The 13,395-nt window shown below is 34.0% G+C and overlaps 1 protein-coding gene across 2 annotated transcripts in view; it reads left to right on the plus strand.

Moving 5' to 3' along the window:
• LOC129803474 (glycerol kinase) overlaps positions 1-13,333 on the plus strand; it is a 35,922-nt gene extending 22,589 nt beyond the window's left edge. For both annotated transcript variants that reach the window (XM_055850058.1, XM_055850060.1), the window contains 5 exons: positions 516-616; positions 695-1,498; positions 7,299-7,558; positions 12,327-12,532; positions 12,600-13,333. In XM_055850058.1, the coding sequence (XP_055706033.1) occupies positions 551-616; positions 695-1,498; positions 7,299-7,558; positions 12,327-12,532; positions 12,600-12,925 (1,662 nt within the window). In that variant the 5' untranslated portion in view covers positions 516-550 and the 3' untranslated portion in view covers positions 12,926-13,333. The remainder of the gene's footprint in view (positions 1-515; positions 617-694; positions 1,499-7,298; positions 7,559-12,326; positions 12,533-12,599) is intronic.
• Positions 13,334-13,395: the final 62 nt, after the last annotated feature.

Consider the following 13,395-nt stretch of genomic DNA (forward strand, 5'->3'; position numbering starts at 1 on the left):
ATTTCCGACAAAACTTACCCAATTTCAATCAGTTTTGAACCGGTAATTAACCGGTTATGAACCGATAAGTAATTTTTGTCAGAAAATCAATTTTATTACTTTTAAAGCAATTTTGGAGGATCTCTTGAATGATTTATGAATCGGTTCAAATCGGTTGAGAACCGGTAAATGATAAATGATGCGAAAGTACTTTTAATGTATAGCATCTAAGTCACGACTTCGAGCATTTCGCAAAGCCTGGGACGCTTTGCCACCCTTTTTAATGAGATATTCAAAAATTTCAGGAATGCCTATAAATATGTTAAAATTGTTCAAAAGTGTCGGCTCTATTCTACGTTTTAATAAAAAATTATTCTTAATTTGTTGTTTGAGTTCATAAATGGGGATATTGAATGGTTAACTGTAAGAAGACCTCACGAAAAAGAATTTCTGTTAAAAAAAGCAAATTTGTACAAAGAAAATGTTTGAAGATTATTTAATATGTACTTACCATTGGTGCCTTATTTGCATTATAGGTGAACTTGAATATTTACGAGGTGATTTGCCAAAAATGCACATCGATCGCAACAAGTTGATTGGAGTGATAGACGAGGGAACAAATACTGCCCGTTTTGTTGTACGTACCTCAAATTTAATCAATATTTTCAAAGTTTTATTGATAAAAACAAAAAAAAAAATATGGGGCATTTTGTAGATCTTTAAGGCTCCACACTTGGAGGAATTATGCTCACATTCCGTGGAAATCAATCAGATTTCTCCGTGCGAAGGATGGGTGGAACAGAATCCAGATGAAATCCTTCAGGCTGTGCTGCTCTGTGCCTCCGAAGCATGCCTTAAGCTCGAGGCTATGCAGTACAGTGTGAAAGATATTGTATCCATTGGGATTACAAATCAACGAGAAACGACGGTTGTATGGGATAAGACGACCGGAAGGCCATTGTATAATGCAATTGTGTGGAATGATATCCGGACAAATGTGACTGTAGATCGGGTTCTGGCGAGATTTCCCGAACAGAATAAGGATCATTTCAGAGAAATTTCTGGCCTGCCCATTTCTCCATATTTCTCAGCTTTGAAGATAAGGTGGCTGAAGGACAACATTCGGGAGGTTTATCGAGCGTGCCGGCAAAAGAGATGTCTGGCGGGAACAATTGATTCGTGGCTCATTTGGAATTTGACTGGGGGTCCGGATGGGGGTATTCATGTAACTGACGTCACGAACGCTTCGAGAACTCTGTTGATGAACATCGAGACGCTCGAATGGGATAAACAACTGCTGCGCACCTTCTCCATCCATCCGGATATGTTGCCTGAGATACGCAGCTCATCAGAGATTTACGGAGTTATCAGGGACGGTGGGGTACTCAATGGGATTAGTATTAGTGGGGTATTGGGCAATCAACAGGCGTCTCTCGTTGGGCAGATGTGCTTCAAGCAGGGACAGGCCAAGAATACTTACCGCAGTGGATGCTTTCTCTTGTGCAATACTGGAAATAGGGTAAGTCCAAACACAATGATTTAATCAATTTCAGCTTCTTTAATTTTCAAAAAAAAAGAAAAAAAAAATGAAATATTTGATGTGTGAACTGAGATATGCTTGGTGTTTTCTTTTTTTTGTGTGTTCAGAGAAAAATCCTGTGATTTCTTTGGATTAAATTGTGATTGATGGTTTTCAAAGTACCAGAATCACTCTGAAAAATCTCAAAATCTCCACTCAATAGCATGCGACATGGCCAAATAGTAAAGATTGAACTACAAGTTTACCGAATTGCATGTTATACCATTTTTTTTTAATTCAATATAATTAATTTTTTTTCTTATTTTCTTTTAACTCTTTCGCGTCTTTAGGGTCATATATGGCCCGGGGAAAAAGTTTCTTTTTGGCTATTTACATTAATTGAAATCTAACTGGAGTCTTGAGAAAATGAGCCAAGAATCTTACATCCTTCTATTATGATGTCGTGCACGAACAGATAGATTTCAATTAATGTAAATACCCGAAAAAAACTTTTTTCCCCGAGTCATGACATTACCCTAAAGACGCGAAAGAGTTAAGCGCTAAGATATATTTATGTAAAGAAAACATTTTTTACTTATTTATTTTAGTAGAATAAAAAAAATAAAAGACCATACGATTTTACAGAACGTTCAAAATTTATGAAGTTTCTTCACGATAACTCCTAAATTAAGGGGTAACTCATATTGAGAAACCCGTGTCAATTGACCGAGAAACGCTTTGCGAAACCCGAAAAACCCACTCTTTGCATCGCGAAATCCGAGAAATTCACTCTGTGTATCACCGAAATTCGAGAAACCCAAAAATTCCATCGCGAAACCCGAGAAATGCACAAATTCCATCGCGAAACCCGAGAAACCCATTTTTTCCATCGCAAAACCCGAGAAATCCACTTTTTGCATCGCGAAACCCAATATCTGCAACGCGAAACCCGATAAACCCACTTTTTGCATCGCGAACCCCGAGAAACCCATTCTTTGCATCGCGAAACCCGAGAAATCCATTTTCTGCATTGCGAAACCCGAGAAACCCAATTTCTGCATCGTGAAACCCGAGAAACCTACTTTTTGCACTGCGGAACCCGAGAATCTAAAAAATTGCACCGAGAACCCCGAGAAACCCACTCTTTGCATCGCGAAACCCGAGAGACCCATTTTCTGCATCGCGAAACCCGGGTAACCCAATTTCTGCATCGTGAAACCTGAGAAACCGAATTTCTGCATCGTGAAACCCGAAAACCCCTATTTCTGCATTGCGAAACCCAAGAAACTCAAAAATTGCACCGCGAAACCCGAGAAACCCATTTTCTGCATCGCGAAATCCGAGAAACCCACTTTTTGCATCGCGAAACCCGAAAAACCTAAAAATTGCATCGCGAACCCCGATAAATCCACAAATTCCATCGCGAAACCCGAGAAATCCAAAAATTACAATGCGAAACCTGAGATACCCATTCTTTGCATCGCGAAACCCGAGAAACCCAATTTCTGCATCATGAAAACCGAAAAACCCTATTTCTGCATTGCGAAACCCGAGAAACTCAAAAATTGCACCGAGAAACCCATTTTCTGCATCGCGAAACCCGAGAAACCTAATTTATGCATCGTGAAACTCGAGAAATCCAGGTTTTGCATTGCGAAACCCCAGAAACTCAAAAATTGCACCGCAAACCCCGAGAAATCCACTCTTTGCATTGCAAAACTCGAAGAACCCACTCTTTGCATTGTGATCCCCGAGAAACCCAAAAATTGCATAGCGAAACTAGAGAAACCGAATTTCTGCGTCGCGAAACCTGAGAAACCCACTTTTTGCATCGAGAAATCTTAGAAACTCAAAATTTGCATTGAGAAATCCGCGAAACCAGAATCCCTTGTCAGAAAAAATAGGAATGAGTTACCTCTTGGCCTAAATTGGATATTGAAGCATCTGTTCAATACGTTCAATATTGTAAAACAGAGTAAAGTCATATTCTACTCTCAGGAAAAAATGAGTAAAACTTACTCGAATCGATGTTTTAAATTTACTATTTTTTGTTGTGATTTTTGATTTTCAGAGTTAATTTGACTTCTGTTTAGATTTAATATTCAGAGGAGTTGTTGTAACTTTTTGCAGAGTAACTTTTACTCTCTTTATCCTAAAATTTACGTGAAAAAAAATTACAAAAACTCTTTTAAGGGTTAAAATAACCAAACACTTAAAACCCTTAAGGGGGAGTGCCAATTACAAGGCCAAAACTCAACTGTTTTTCGCGATTTTTTGAAGGAGAAGGAAACGACCGAGATTCTTGAAATTTTTGGTATATGTTTATACATATTTAGAGTACTTAGGGGAAGTGCTCATAATTTTGGACAGTCTGCATATAAGCATCGATATCCTAAGTTTGAAGTGCGATATTTTCAATACTAATTGACTTTTTTTGTTACTCTCTTTTCAGAAGGATTTTTTAGAAACTTGGCAAGCTATTTATCATCTCATTTTTACTAAAATTAGTTTTAATACGTTTAAAAATGAATTGATATGTAGAGGTGAATTTGACTCTTATTTTGGACAACTTGGTTATTAATTTTTACAACTTGTCTGTAAATTTGGACAGATAATCCGCCTCAACAGGATGCCCATTGTTCTTCATTTTATGAACCAATCTTACCAAGTCCTCTTCCTGTTCATGTAAGGGAAACGTAGAATGTCACAGAAGCCCAGAAACTTTCCATATCATTCATTAAAGTGAGTTGACTTCGGTACTCCAAGTACATGCGGATTCGCTCATTCCCTGGCCTTTCCGGAAGCCTTTCAAGGCATTTCTCGCTACATCTCTTTCGTAGAGATGATGCTCCTTTGTTTCTCCAGGCATTTGTCCAACCTATTCATCACAAAAGCTAAAACTTCACGAAATTTCGTGAGAAAAACACCTGTCCAAAATAAGAATCATCACCTCACTGGTGAATGTCTTAAAAAATTTCCCATTTTTCACACGAAAAATCTAATTCACAAGGCAAATCTCACTTCAGGTCAAATGTACAAATCATCAGTAACGTGAATCAACACAATATTCAATGAATATTCAATAATATCACTCAAAAACAGCGAACAAACTTTGTTAGTACTTCACCAAAACTAAATAAGACTGAAGTAAGCCACGAAGTTCTGTCATATTTCTCGTAAGCAATTGCTCACACTGAATTTTCAACAAAGCAATTTCAACTCAAATCATATTCAAATTTTAACGTATTTAGTGTTAAAATATTCCAAAAAGAACAAATATTTAGATAGAATTCATTATTCATCAAATATTGGAATAAAAATCCATCATTTTAATCAATTTATTTTTAGTGTCCAATGTTATCCTCAAAGTGTCCAAAATAAGAAACTGGACAAAATTAGAAGCATTTCCCCTAAATATTTTTTTCGAGAAAAAAATTTACAAAATGGCAGACTAATGCGTAGTCCAATGGAGCGCCTCGTCACAGTACTCCCTTATTTGCGGGAAATCTGCAGCTCGTAATTTTCGTTTGAGAAGCAAAATCTTTAAAAAAAATCAATTTTTATTATAGTTAAACTACGAAAACCCGAAGAAAATCGTGAAATCGAAACTTTTTTCAATTTTTTTTTACGATGCATTTGTGGGACAAAATTTTGACTTTGACATGCTGTGAAAAAATCAAAAAACAGAAAAGATAAAAACGTTAAAGATTTAACGCTTAAAGATATTTCTCGCAGAATTTGGGAGTTTACCTTACAATATACATTTAACAAATAATTTAAAACATTTATTTTATTTAATAAAAAAAAAATGTCTATAGTTTTTCTTATATAAAGTTTAAAGCAAAAACAAAGCAGCAGTCAATAAAAATTTAATCTTTGGTCAGTATAAAATTAAATTTGATCAGTAAGATATTACATTTTAGTCAGTAAACAACTTAAATATTTACAAAAATTAATTTAAAATTATATAATGGCTTTTGCACTGCTTTAGGTCAGAAAAATTTCCTGAAATCAAAATCTATACACCTTTTTTCCTCTATGTTTTGCATATGTGTATCCCACTTTTTTGCACTCTTCTTTTTTTTCAACATCACAACAAATTCAATTCTGCTCAATTAAATCTTGAATGGGAATGAGTGAAATCGATATACAAAAAACGTTTGAGAAAGGGATGTGTATTTTGTCTTCATGAAATTCTTCTGATCTAAAAGGTATGCCGAGGGCATTAACATATTGCCGAAAATAAAAGGAAAAACATCTTCCTTTTGCAAAAATTTCAATTTCAATTTAAAATCAAAATTCACATCATTTTCTTCCTGAATGTTTTCGATATGTCTAGACCACTAACTCAAACTTAAATTGATTATGTTGTGATATTCAAAAGAAGAAGAAGATGAATGCGAAAGAGTAGAATAGATAGGGTAAATTAAGCTAATTCAAAACTTGCTCTAAATGGAAATGTTTCTCTATTCCAAATGGAAACGTCACTGTTTTCATGATAAATACAGTACTAAATTGCTATATTTATATATTTTCTTTATCTCAGTTTCATTATTTAGTTCATTTTGCTCCAAATAAAGCGAAATTCACTCATATTCACAAATTTTAATTTGTTAATTTCTCAGAAAAATTAAAAGTGTACCTTTTCACTATCGAATTTTTCATCGATCGACCATGTTTTCCAATGAAAAACACAATGAGGTGACTGTTTTTATTCGTTTTGTTTAACATTTATGTCATATTTCTGGCTAATTTTAGTTAAATTAAGTGCTAATCTTTATTGTTGACGGTACGTGAAGTTTTCAAATGAAATAATTACCTATTTCGTGAACAAAAAGGGTTTTTATGAAGTGTCTGCAAAGGCTTCAATGGGAAACCCCGGAAATATGATTTTTTTTTTGAGAGATTTTCTTATTTTTTAGATGGAAAAGGAGAAAATACCAGAAATAAGTACAAATCCTGCACTCAAGAGCAACTCAACAAGGTTTTGGAAGCCATTCGTCGCGGTTGCACTTACACTGTTTGTCTCCAATTAGAAACTCCCTTGTCTCCATTTGTATTAATATGTTTCCAATAGAAGCATTTTACATTCGCGTATTTTTCTTGTAATTTAAGAAGTTTTTAAATTATATTTAAAGAATTTTCACTAAACAGTAACATTCTAGAAGAGCCAAGGAACAAATTTATGTAATTCTCTTCAGAAAAAATATGATCTTAATGTGTTGAATCATCTGTCAAAGTTAAAGCGTCTAGAAATGGTTTTGAATTAGGACATTTACCTTTGGATATTTGTGTAAAATATTTGAGAAAAAAAGGATGTGAATTTCGTTTCCATGATATTTTACTCATCAAATAGGCGAATTGGGGCCATTATGCCTCCAGGACACCTAGATCAGGGAATTTTATAAAATCAAAATTCGCGTCCCTTTGTTTTTCAAAAGATTTCCATAAGTCTATCCTACTCTCTCGACTCCAAATTGGACTGAACTAAATTTAATTTGGCGTGATGTTCAAAACAAGAAGAAGAAGACTGTAAAAGAATAAGGATAGATACATGCTAAACTTAAAGAAATTATGTACATTTTGGTTTTATGAAATTTTCCTGATCCAAAAGGTGTGCCGGAGCCATAAAGTTCCCAATTAGGTACTGTTCTAATTTCACTTTTAGCTGATCAAATTTCATTTTTTACTGCTCATTTGTACGGTGCCAAATTTTAATAGGTCCAAAAATTAAAAGAAATAAAATATGCTTATCAGTGAGATATTGCACTTCCTGGAATGAGAGTATTTTCTCTTTCAGTTTGTCCACTCAACGAGTGGTTTAGTGACGACAGTGGCATATCAGTTTGGCCGAGATACAACTCCTGTATATGCCCTCGAGGGATCTGTAGCTGTGGCAGGAACAGCACTCAAATGGCTGAAAAATAATCTGGGCATTTTGCGTGAGACAATCAAAGAATCCGAGGAATTGGCTTCAAAGGTGTCTTCAACGGGCGATGTGTACTTTGTACCTGCTTTCACTGGCCTCTATGCTCCCTATTGGCGAAAAGATGCCCGAGGGTGAGTGTCATTATTTTGTCTCTTCTGTATTAATTTTTCTAGGAAAGGGATCACCCACGAGAAACCATTTCTCTTTCATTCAAACATTCCACTATCTCTCAAGACCTTCAAAACCAGTTTTAAACTTCAGTACCTCGTCACGAATTCTCCCACCAAAATTAGAAACAGTGAGCTCAAGTACATGGCAGAAAAAAAAGCTTCAATTAGACACTTGAGATAAAAATTGATCGTAAAACTGTTTGAAGAAGTGCTTTTGTTGGCTCTGAAAGAGATCTTACCTTGCTGAGAAGAGAGTGCGCAATAATTTGTCAAATACGCTTTATAGCTTTATTGTGCCTATTTTTTGACAATTGTTAGGTTTGTACACCGATGTTTAATTGCTAAAGTTTAGTGTTGCAAGAGGAAGGAAGAACTAGTGAGAAATAGTACGTGGAAGAGTTAACAGCTTTTTCAAGTATTAAAATATTAAGAAAAGAAACCTATCTTAGTAAAAATTATACGTTTCATTTCGTTTAAAAAATAATTACATTGACAAACAGAAAGGTCCGTTATCATTTTAATAAAATATTTGATTGGTGTTGTCGCTCACGTAAAACAAGATATTTTTAGCAGTAATTCATACCATCTTTTTTTTCTTGTTTAATTTGCAATATCCACAATGCTTTAAGCAAATTAACTCTCCGTCTTGTAGTAAAGTCTTCAAGTAGTTGTTTTCGTTGAGCTTTTTCGTATTATAAGGATGGATAATTAAAAGTTGTATGACTTTTCAGAATAAAATAAGTTTCTTCTATTATATACATAAGAGCCACTAATAATACTCACAACATCCGTATGAAACACGTGCTTTTAATGAGTCAAATTAAGTTATAAAATCTCCATTTTATTCAATTCAACAAGAAAAACTGGTAGTAAAATATTGCTATCTTAGGGCAGAATCACATTGACAGTAAAATGCTCATCGTATTTCGTTAATTTACGCATTTTCATTGCAATTCTTATGCAAAATTCTCAATTACCATATTACCTTATCTCATAGTCGGAGGCACTAGGTGAAAATAATAATAAAAAAAATTGAAGAAATCAAACGAAAATGCGATAAACGGTGAGCAAAAACTGTACGATTACTTTCTCGTACAGTTTTTTGCTTATCGTTCATTGAATTTTCGTTTTATTTGTTCAATTTTTTATTATTATTTTCACCTAGTGCCATGGAAAATTTGAATAAGAATTGCAATAAAAATGCGTAAATTGACAAAAAGGACAGATAATCCTAACCGGCTTATGTGGGTGAGATTCTTAACATTAGCTAATTCGGAATGCATGCAAATTCGATTTAGAGCTGAAGTTGAGGGACGCCATTCAGTTATCTGGAATCAAATTCCTGAAATTATACAAATTTTGTATTTAAACCAAAATATCAAGGATTTGGATGAACTGACACAAAAGTGATATATGGGTGAAATGTAAACCAGAAAGTTCTCTATAATTTTGCCATAGAACATGATCTCATCGATTACTCAGAAGCCGAGATAAGCGAGGTTTTTTGTTTCTCAACTCGTTTTTTCGACCAGATCGCCCCAAGTGTTCATTTGGTGAACTTCAACTATATCAAATAATTGTTGTATTTTGTGAGACTTTCCATTTAAAACCCTATTTTAAGTGTCTTGGTCGAGTAGAAGTAGTCAAATTGCCATCTGAGTGGTTTCAAAGCGTTATTATGGGAAAAATCAATTTTTTCACACTTAAACGACAAAATCGGACATATCGCATTATCTGATCGAAAAATGATGTATGGAAGAAATGTAGACATAAATGTCCTCTACAATTATGTCGAAGTAATTATCAAAATCGGTTCAGCTACAGTCGAGATAATTGAGGTTATGTGATATTGCAATTGGTTTTTTGACTGTAGCGCCCCTGGTGTTGATCCCACGAAGTTGAAATGTTCTAGAAAGTTGTAGCATTTTGTTAAAAAATGCTACAACTAAAATGTTAAAAAAATGCACAATAATTATGTAATTTATTGCCACGTGATTGAAAATTACTACTATTATAATTGAAAAATTTTGAACAACGATGTTTAATTTGAAAATGTGTAAAATTTTAACACTATAATAGTGTGAAATCGGATAAATTAATTATTTAATTGCGATCTGTGTAAAATTTCTCACTATTATAGTTATAATAAAATTTCAACAATGTTTTTTTAATTTAAAACTGTTGAAAAATTCTAAAAATTACCACTATTATAGTATGATTATAGTTTTTCACATTATTATAGTGTGAAAAAATACACAACTTTGTGGTATTTTTTCTCACATGATCAAAAATTAACACTGTTATAGTTTGTTTATAATTTTTAACACTATTATATTACAGAGTTATCACACTAGAAAATTTCACATTAATGTTAAAGTGAAAAGATGCTCATTAAAACTTCTAGAACCACTCGAAATCGTTGATTTAGTCAGGACACATTGCTAGAATTGCTCAATGTTACTATGGCACACGGGTTGTCAGATGATTGTTTTTGTTTTTGAAGCATTTCAGTCGTTTTAGCAAAAATTTGCGATTTTAGTGAAGAAGAGGAAGTTTTTCTGATGTACACTACTTTTATGTTGTGCAAAAGGACCCGCTAAGCGAGAAGAAGGAGAATGTGGGCGAGGGATTGGCTCCTAACGCGACCTTCACATGGTGTCGTTTAAATTCTCTGGGGAGATTTTTTTGGACATAATAATTTCCTCCGGATGACTTCGGAGGAATTTAACGGCGTTATCACACTTGCACATTAAAATTTTAATGTGAATCACATTAATTGTCGCTTGTGAGCGTCCAAATATGTTATTTGTGTCTTTGAGTCACTTAATATTTGAGGTTTTTTCTATTTATTGATAAAGAAGTGGACTTAGCCTGCAAAAATAAGTTTAAATTTGCCTAAAGCATAAATATTTTTCACATTAAAATATTAAAGAGAAAACCACATTAATTTTTCGCATTATTGCTATAAATCAATTTATATCAAATTTTGCGGGCCAAGTCTACCTTTTTATCAACAAATAGATCAAATTTTGAATATAAAATGATTCAAACACACAAATTACACATTTCGACTCTCACCAGCGACAATTAATGTGAATCATATTAAAATTTTAATGTGCAAGTGTAATAACACAGTAAAGAGCTGCTTCAAATTGTAGGGGGATTTATTTTCAAAAGAAGACTACGAAAATGCGGGAGCCAATATCACCCAAAATCCGGCTGAGGTGTGAGTTCCGGCGATTGGTGACTCAATTTGTTGCAAACGGCCTGAAAACCATCAGATCGGCTGCCTCTATTTTTGTATTCCCGTCAGTTGTAGTCCCAAATGACGGTTTCCTGATGCACAGCCCCAATTAATTCGGCCACCATCTCATTTCACCACGAAATCCTAGAAGTTTATGAAGGAATATAAAATGTAGATCGAACACATTTTTGTTTAGCTTTTTTCTTACTTATCCCCTTCACCGATACTTTTCATGGTCTTTTGTCCTTTGTCCATCTCGTGCGCGATAAATAGTAGGTATTAGCATTACTTTTTATCACAATTTAATCACTAATAAATTGGTGAGAAAATTGTGGCGCAGAAACTACCCGAATGACTGCAATAAAGTAGTACCTGATGAAAATTTAATGAGTAAATTTTTCTCATTAATTTGCTCATTAATTATCAATCGTATTTATGCTATTTTGATCTATTTATACCAGTTTTTCTGACTCGAGTCCATTTTTTTACCACTAAATGAATTGATTTCTAAAAGCTTTTGATGAAAATTGCACATTAGGACACATATCAGCAACAATTAATGTGAATCACATTAAAATTTTAATGTGAAATTTTCTAGTATGATACCACGGTTATAACGTGAAGCCTTGTGTATTTCAACTAAAGTTGTTGAATTTGTAAACAAAAGTTGTGTAAAAATTGTTGAATTTCCTGTCGAGATGCTTTTCATTGGACAAAAGTCATATAGGTAGAACATCAAATATTTATATGCACGTGAAGATCTGAGCTTCAGATGTAATTATCTCGCATTAAGGAGGATCCCGAGTACAGGAAAAAACATTACAAATGTCTAAAAAGGTAAAAAAAAAACCAAAATAAACGAAATGAAATGAAAATTCAACAATTTTTGAGTTTACACACAAAAATTCAACAATTTTTAAATTCAACAATTTTAAATTAAATTTTTTTTCCAAATTGAACACTATAATAGTGGTGTAAAAGATTACACAGTGTTATTTTTTTTACTGTGTTTTTTATCTCAGAATTCGGGATAAGTCCGGTAGAGATTTTTGCAACACTTTCTCTCGGAGTTTTGGACTTTAGCGCATCTCAGTTGAAAAATTTCCTTCCATCCAAATATCTATGAGGAAAATGATTATTTTTATGGCTGTTATATGATATTCCTTCCATGAGTGCCCCAGAAGATAAATTTGTCTTATCGACACAAAAATTACAAGAAGCAATACGGAAAAATTTAGAGACAACAACTCTCCATTCAATGGATTTTATTTATTTTTTCTCAAATTGTTGTCTCGTGAGCATATTAACCGCAGAGAGTAGAGTGATCAGACTGGAGTGGAAATTTCGATGTAACGCAGCTTCTGTTTCTTTTCTCTCATTCGCTTTTGGGATCATTCATGAACTTTGCCCATTTTACATCATAAAATTTTTCCTAATACTATTTTCCCTGTTTTTTTTTTTATTTGTCTTGGATGGGCAATACAGAATAATTTGTGGCTTGACTGGATTCACAACGAAGAATCACATCATACGGGCAGCTCTTGAGGCTATTTGCTATCAAACTCGTGACATTCTCGAAGCTATGAATAAAGATAGTGGTTTTGCGCCCAATAAATTGCATGTGGACGGACCATTTACTAAGAATGATCTACTAATGCAGCTTCAGGCTGATCTCAGTGGAATTCCAGTTTGTGAGTACTTGTAGTTTTTTTTTTCAATGTGAAGATAGTGATAGAATCTGTTCAAATGGGATTTTAGTGCGTTCAAAGGCAACAGATACAACAGCTTTGGGAGTTGCAGTGGCAGCTGGATTGGCTGATGGGGTGAATGCTTGTGACTTTAGGGATGAGTTCCGGGATAAAGTGATCGTGCATGATACATTTTTGCCAACAACGACTCTCGAGGAGCGCAATGCTCGCTATGCCAAGTGGAAAATGGCCGTGGAAAGAAGTTTAGGATGGTCAGTGACCAAGAAGAGCGGTGTCATGACAGACGAACGATTCAGGCTACTCTCCTCAATTCCCGCCAGTTTATTCCTCCTCGGATCATTCGTTATGCTTGTGGTCTCGCAAATCCGACGATAGTTGTAACTCTGTTTTTTTTTACTCTTTTTTATCCTATTCCCTTATTAAGATACACTGACTGAGAAATTGTTTTTTTATACTTTTTTCCTCACTTTATTGTTATTTTTTACACACTCAAAATACAATCATGTGAACATACTTGGACACTACGTAGTGAATTTGATATGGGGGGAAGTTGCGAATTTAGATCAACTTCTACTTTGTTGTCTACAAGTAAATTAATGGCAGATTTTTATCTAATTGGCTAATACTTAAGAATTTTCCCCCAATTTCCAGGAAAATCCTATGTAGAGTTATTAGGGGAAAGTTATGCTTTAAAAGACATTTTTTTTAGTAAATTATTAAAGCTATTATAGTGGGATTGTACTTAAATATTATTTAGAATAAACAATTTTTTAACAGGAAAAATGCACAAGGAAACACTTGAGATCGAATGGTATAAAGCCATTTGGAAGGACTTTTACTTTATT

This window comes from Phlebotomus papatasi, chromosome 2 (genome assembly GCF_024763615.1).
Source record: "Phlebotomus papatasi isolate M1 chromosome 2, Ppap_2.1, whole genome shotgun sequence".
NCBI classification, from domain to species: Eukaryota; Metazoa; Arthropoda; class Insecta; order Diptera; family Psychodidae; genus Phlebotomus; species Phlebotomus papatasi.